The 6,966-nt window shown below is 36.6% G+C and overlaps 1 protein-coding gene across 3 annotated transcripts in view; it reads right to left on the minus strand.

Annotated features, from left to right (window-relative positions):
• Positions 1-1,488: 1,488 nt before the first annotated feature.
• Positions 1,489-6,966, minus strand: part of LOC132119267 (trafficking protein particle complex subunit 14) — a 13,390-nt gene continuing 7,912 nt past the window's right edge. For 2 of the 3 annotated variants that reach the window (XM_059529088.1, XM_059529096.1), the window contains 5 exons: positions 4,567-4,703; positions 4,234-4,433; positions 1,851-2,000; positions 1,588-1,776; positions 1,489-1,547 (listed from right to left, as the gene is read on the minus strand). In XM_059529088.1, coding sequence (XP_059385071.1) covers positions 1,722-1,776; positions 1,851-2,000; positions 4,234-4,433; positions 4,567-4,703 — 542 coding nt within the window. In that variant the 3' untranslated portion in view covers positions 1,489-1,547; positions 1,588-1,721. Of the gene's footprint in view, positions 1,548-1,587; positions 1,777-1,827; positions 2,001-4,233; positions 4,434-4,566; positions 4,704-6,966 lie in introns of all 3 variants that reach the window. The other variant, XM_059529105.1, reaches the window with a different exon arrangement.

Here is a 6,966-nt window from a genome sequence, read left to right on the forward strand (position 1 = left end):
GTTCTGTTATGTGCCATGCCAAGAGGCTAAAAAACAAAGAATCCAAACGTTTTTGAAGAGAAAACAAAATCCAGCAACCAGTCCTTTGAGCATTCCTTCTTTTTCAAAAAAAAAAAAAAAAAAGTAAAAAAAAAATGAAATAAAGTGCTTACAAAAAAAAAACATGATAGTCCAAATCTTTTGCAATAAATTATCCACTCGTGCCGAGAAAGCTTTCAATGTAAAATAATAACATAGTCCAAAACAAGAAAACTGGCCCAGATGCAAATATATGGAAATGCGAGTGAAATAAATTGAAAATTTGAAAATTAAAATACATCACAGCGCTTAACGTATTATACCTACATCCACAAAATGGTTTTGAATCATCGTTACATTTCCGCAGAACAAGTATTCTGTCTAAACAATTCAGCCTGAAAAAAATTCAACATTCAAGATCCTATATTCAGACACAATATAAAACCATTGTGCAACATTCCACAACAAAGGAAAGGTTTTTCAGTCCCAAGCATTAATCAGTAGTCCTCACATGTGCACAGAAATGTAAACATTGATAAAAGAAATCAATCGTAACCCCATTAAATGGCACAATGGGGTGACACTACAGCCTGAGGGGCTGTACATATCAAGCTCTCTGTTAAAGTCCAATGTTCAGTGTAAATGCATAGAGATCAATACTACTGTATGACCAGCATCTGCCCTGATACTTTCTGGGAGTTTGTTCCCGGACATCGAGCGGGAGAAAGGCGAGATCATTAATATAGAGCAAAAGAAAAATGATGCCACATTGTTGAGAACACACAATGCAGCAGGAATGTGACAGAATATTTAAAAGCCATGACAGGAGGAGCAGAAATAAAATGGCATCTGCCAATAACACAAGCTCCACCTCCAGCAGAAGTGATTTGATTTGTGTGATTACATGGGAAACCTGTAGAAATTGAACAGCCTGATGAACTGGAGTCTTGTTAACATTACAGCATTGAAATAATTTAATGAATTGAATAAATACTTATTTAACAACATGCAAACATAACTAAAAGAATATATGTGATAGTTACACTGCAGGGTACAATAAATGCCAGACCAAAAAGATTCCAGAGTTCAGGACTGAAGATGAAAGAAACGGTCTTATTGCTCACAGGCACGACATTGCAAACCATCTTTCAAGTAATTAAGGAAAACAATAAAAGCACTTTTACAAAAAGGAATGCAAAGAGGAATACAATTTAGGAGTGGGAAAGGTTGGCAGTATTGACAAATGAAATGTAAAGACATTCAAAAAAATCTATCCAATAGTAAGCAGTAAACAAACAGAATGCTAGATTAATTTATAGATGAAAGCATTACCCACATTAGCCAAACCATTAAATAATCAAGCATGCATGGGTCTAAACATAACCATCCATTCTTCCTTTAAACAGCCATCAATACAATATTTTTTTAACGTGTATGTAACACAAGTCTCAGAACTTCATGACTCCAGTGAAAAACCTGTTTGTGTTTATGCTTTCTTTTCATTCCTTCTGTCGAAACTATCAAAAACACTAGCTGCATGTAAATTACTTTCAAATTATTTAAAATAACCGTACTGTACAGGACGTAAACAATGAATGCTGGTAAAACGAAAACAAAATAAATATATTCTGAACTGAAACTGACAGACATTAAACAGCGCCTTCGATTTACACTACTTCATGACAAATGATTCTTTGCCAAAGTTAAAAAAATATCCCTACTTTGTATCCCTGTGTGTGTGTGTGTGTCTGTGTGTGTGTGTGTGTGTGTGTGTGTCTGTGTGTGTGTGTCTGTGTGTGTGTGTGTGTCTGTGTGTGTGTGTTTGGATTCAGGTGTGTGAATCCAATACAAGCACCTTGCACTCACGCTTGGCAATTTTGTCGAGTGACAAGATGTTCCTGTCTGGAGGGAGGTACAGCGGCCGTCCAACAGGAGAGCCCACGGGAGGGGTGATGGCCCTGCGCTCCATAACACTGCCTGTCCTGTAAGATACAGACAAACATTAACACAGACATGGACCTGTGCTGCATAAATGAGACAATCATGATTTGACAAAGAAAACAGGATGTACCAGCTATAGGCTATCAGAATCCCTGAATATGTAGACGCTTCTAAATCAGTCAACTAAGATAATGCTGTAGAAGAGGTGTTTTCCAGGTTAACAGGTTAGGAATACTGGAAGACATTATTGTTTTTAAAACAAGTGTTTTCTATTTAAATATAGTTTCAAATGTAATTTATTCTTTTGATCAATATACACAGCTGATAGTCCTACTGAATAGACTGTTAGAATTTGTTTTATGGCAAGAAAAAAGCAGCTAAGTACAGGAAAACGAGTGGCCATCATTACTTTAAGAAATGAAGGTCAGTCAGTCTGAAAAATTGGGAAAACTTTGAAAGTGTCCCCAAGTGCAGTCACAAAAACCATCAAGCACTACAAAGAAACTGGCTCACATGCGGACCGCCACAGGAAAGGAAGACCAAGAGTCACCTCTGCTGCGGAGGATAAGTTCATCCGAGTCACTAGCCTCAGAAATCGCAGGTTAACAGCAGCTCAGATTAGAGACCAGGTCAATGGCACACGGAGTTCTAGCAGCAGACACATCTCTAGAACAACTGTTAAGAGGACACTGTGTGAATCAGGCCTTCATGGTAGAATATCTGCTAGGAAACCACTGCTAAAGAAAGGCAACAAGCAGAAGAGACTTGTTTGGGCTAAAGAACACAAGGAATGGACATTAGACCAGTGGAAATCTGTGCTTTGGTCTGATGAGTCCAAATTTGAGATCTTTGGTTCCAACCACCGTGTCTTTGTGCGACGCAGAAAAGGTGAACGGATGGACTCTACATGCCTGGTTCCCACCCTGAAGCATGGAGGAGGAGGTGTGATGGTGTGGGGGTGCTTTGCTGGTGACACTGTTGGGGATTTATTCAAAATTGAAGGCATACTGAACCAGCATGGCTACCACAGCATCTTGCAGCGGCATGCTATTCCATCCAGTTTGAGTTTAGTTGGACCATCATTTATTTTTCAACAGGACAATGACCCCAAACACACCTCCAGGCTGTGTAAGGGCTATTTGACCAAGAAGGAGAGTGATGGGGCGCTGCGCCAGATGACCTGGCCTCCACAGTCACCGGACCTGAACCCAATCGAGATGGTTTAGGGGTGAGCTGGACCGCAGACAGAAGGCAAAAGGGCCAACAAGTGCTAAGCATCTCTCGGGGAACTCCTTCAAGACTGTTGTAAGACCATTTCAGGTGACTACCTCTTGAAGCTCATCAAGAGAATGCCAAGAGTGTGCAAAGCAGTAATCAAAGCAAAAGGTGGCTACCTTTAAGAACCTAGAATATGACATATTTTCAGTTGTTTCACACTTTTTTGTTATGTATATAATTCCATATATAATTCCACATGTGTTAATTCATAGTTTTGATGCCTTCAGTGTGAATCTACAATTTTCATAGTCATGAAAATAAAGAAAACTCTTTGAATGAGAAAGTGTGTCCAAACTTTTGGTCTGTACTGTATATATATATATATATATATATATATATATATATATATATATATATATTTATATATAGATAGATAGATAGATAGATAGATAGATAGATAGATAGATAGATAGATAGAGTTTAGTTATTTCACTTTAATGGCAATGAAAATAACCTATTCATTGCCATTAAAGTTAAAAATGACTGAACCTACACATAAAAAGCTAAATAAAAAGATTAAAAAAAAAGCTTTACTGTCAATTTTTATCAATTCAATGCCTTCTTGCTGAATAAAAGCATTAATTTCTCTGAAAACATCTTACTGAACCCAACCTTTTGAACAGTGGTGTATATTGTCACTACACTAAGAAAACCAATTAAATTAAACTGATTAAATATTAGATTATTAACTGAATGGTTTGCAGTGCATCTTTGTCCACCCACTGTGTAAGATCAAACCTTTAAAATTAAAGAACAAATATTTGTAATTACTATTAAAAGGCTGTCAACAGAAAATATTTTTAATCCAGACAGGATAGAAATATATAAAAAAAAAACTAAAGAAATGTATTGCTACATTAAATTATTGTTCAACATATTTAATTCATATATATATAGTGTGTATAGTGTATGTGAGGGAGAAACTGTAAGATTGTACCATATTCTCATCAAGTGAAATAAATGAAGATGATCTGTGTCTAGTGTTTAATGCTATACCTTGTGAGGTGAAACTTTGATGGTTGCTGGTGAGAAAAGGACTGAGAGCGGCCCAGACTAAGACTGGCCTGATGTCGGTCCAGAATATCTCTGACCGCTGGACTTGACGGACTGTTCTTGCGGGACAAAGGACGAGCATCAGGAGGAGGGTTGGACACGGACGCTGTGAACTGTAGCTTTAGTTTCATGTGCTGACTCAACTAAAGAGAAAATAGAATAGCAGATATTGAGGTGCGTAGATCCAGTAATGTTACTCATTGGTTTTGATGAAGGAAGTGAAATAAAATACTGAATTGCTCACACACAAACACACATACACGTAATGACTTTTACCTCAAAAAGACCTGCTCGGAGTACCTGGAAAGCCACACTGACGGAAAGTGTACTGCCCTTTCGACAGTAACCCAGATTACTGAGAGGAGAATGACAAACCACTGCATTCACTGCAGGATCCTCTTTCTGTCCACGACCTGAGAAGAAGAGAGGATCATAAATCACGGGGACATACAACAGAAAGCAATGTTGTAGTTATAATTAAACCCAGACACATCGGGCACATTAGCCAGGTTTTCATCCAAAGGTGCGAATTGGAAGATCGCACAAAACATTTGCAAACAAGCACCGTTTCCATCCAACGAGTCAACTGGCACTATACATCACTAAGAAAAGTTCAGGGGAATTTATTCGCAAAATGCATTTCCATCTCCCATTATTCGCATTAACCCTTTTTCACACAAGTCAAACACCTCAAGCGAGCATAAAAACCTTTTTGCGAATTAAGGGATTTTTATTAGAAAATTCGCGTTTTTATCACTCGATTCTGATGCGATACTTCAAAATGTACATAAAAGCAGGTTGATGGAAACCCGGCTATTGAGATGTGCTGCTCATGCAAGATATGCAGGTTCTAATCTGACCCTGGTTGTGTCCTAATCTTTACCTCACCATCATTTCCTGTTCTCTCTGCAATTTCCTTATCAATAAAATAGCAAAATATCCTACAAAAAAATAAAATAAAGAAAAAAGAAGCATAAAATAGCAAGCCAAAAGCTATAATAACATTAAATATTTTATTCATAAAGACATTTAAAAAATCTAAAATGAATTCGTTTGAAAGTGTTATTATCTATCTGCATTGAAGTCAATATATACAGTCTGGATTCTTTTACTTATAAGTGTTTGATGTGCTAAGTCTGACATTAGTTCATCTGGCATTACATTTCAAATACTCACAAACACACCTGTAGCCTCAAACTCTGTGTTACCTACATTTACAAGCATGAACCACACCCCTTATGTGCAAATAATATTTCTCTGCAATTTGCTTTTATCAGTCCCGTCTCTGATAGCATGGCAACACTTTTTTTCCCCCAGGGCTGCTATATTTTTTTTTTCTCAACTCCACAAACAACACTTTTTAATTGATTGGCAATCTCTCACTGCTTCACACCTTCTCACCTTTTCTACTATATTTCCTCCACTTTGGTTGAACATTCTTCTTGACACTATTTTTGACCATGATTCAAGAAGTTTATTTCCTCCCTCTTCAAACCAGTTTTGTCTTACAAAAGAGGACTCAATTAGAAATCAGTGGTTATGTTGTATTTACAACACTGTCCCTGAACAGTTCAACCCAAATATTCAGATGTGTGCAGCGGATTTTGTGGAGAACAAGGACTGTATTCTGTGAGAGTAGCCTACATTGCCGGTGTCTGTTTCTATAAAGTGGGACAATTCCAACTCTTTGACACACAGCCTGTAAGTATGTTTACATATGTAAAGGTTTTACTACTGATGATTCAAACTAGAGTTTTAAGCAGTGTAAAGTAGCGCTTGTTTTTTTGTCATTTCTCCGATCACAAATGCAGAAACGGTCAATGACAGTACAAGTCATTAAAATTAGTATTTATGTCCCCACTTGATGAATGCCTAATTTTTAATGGGTTTTATTGTTTTTGTCTCGTTGTGCCAGGACACGGCATCACAGTATTTTAAGGGGCACAACATATCATGAGGTATTCAGCCAATCACAACGCACTGGGTAGCTTGCCAATCAGAGTACACCTCACTTTAAAAATTTAAGTGTTTCAGAAAGAAAGGCAAAGAGGAGAAACAATAATGTACAGTATGTGGAAAATAATGTGTTTTTTAACCTTAAATCACAAACACATTGCATTACACCAAATACACAACATAATTTTCTTTTTAGCAACATCATATGATTCCTTTAATTGCAATAAAGCTTAAATCAAATTGAAACTATTTATTTTAAAATTAGAAATGTTGCCTAACTAATAACAACGTGACAAATCACATAACAAAATTATATTTACAAAAAAGTTTTAAAAAATTATTATGAAAACTGAAAATATAAAAATAAAAGCCTATACTGTAATATTATAAAAATAATACTAAAATAACATATCCTAGACTTAATCATATACCTACCTGCAGGAACATTTCTAGCCTTTCATCAGTACTGATCCCTCATCAAAAAAATAAAAAAAAGTGTTTTTTGATATTGTTCTGGATATATAGATATGAGTAGTCTTTACCTGCAGTACAAAATCAGTCACAAGCTGCCTGCCCAGTAAACTGCTTTACAGCTGACAAACTGATGTTTCCTACAATAGACTTTAGGTAAAATATCCACCTCCTTCCCTGACTCAAAAAATATCCCATTACACTGTGAGAAACCTCCGCAAATGATTCAGAGCTTGAATGAACTGTCCA

Source organism: Carassius carassius, chromosome 3 (genome assembly GCF_963082965.1).
Source record: "Carassius carassius chromosome 3, fCarCar2.1, whole genome shotgun sequence".
NCBI classification, from domain to species: Eukaryota; Metazoa; Chordata; class Actinopteri; order Cypriniformes; family Cyprinidae; genus Carassius; species Carassius carassius.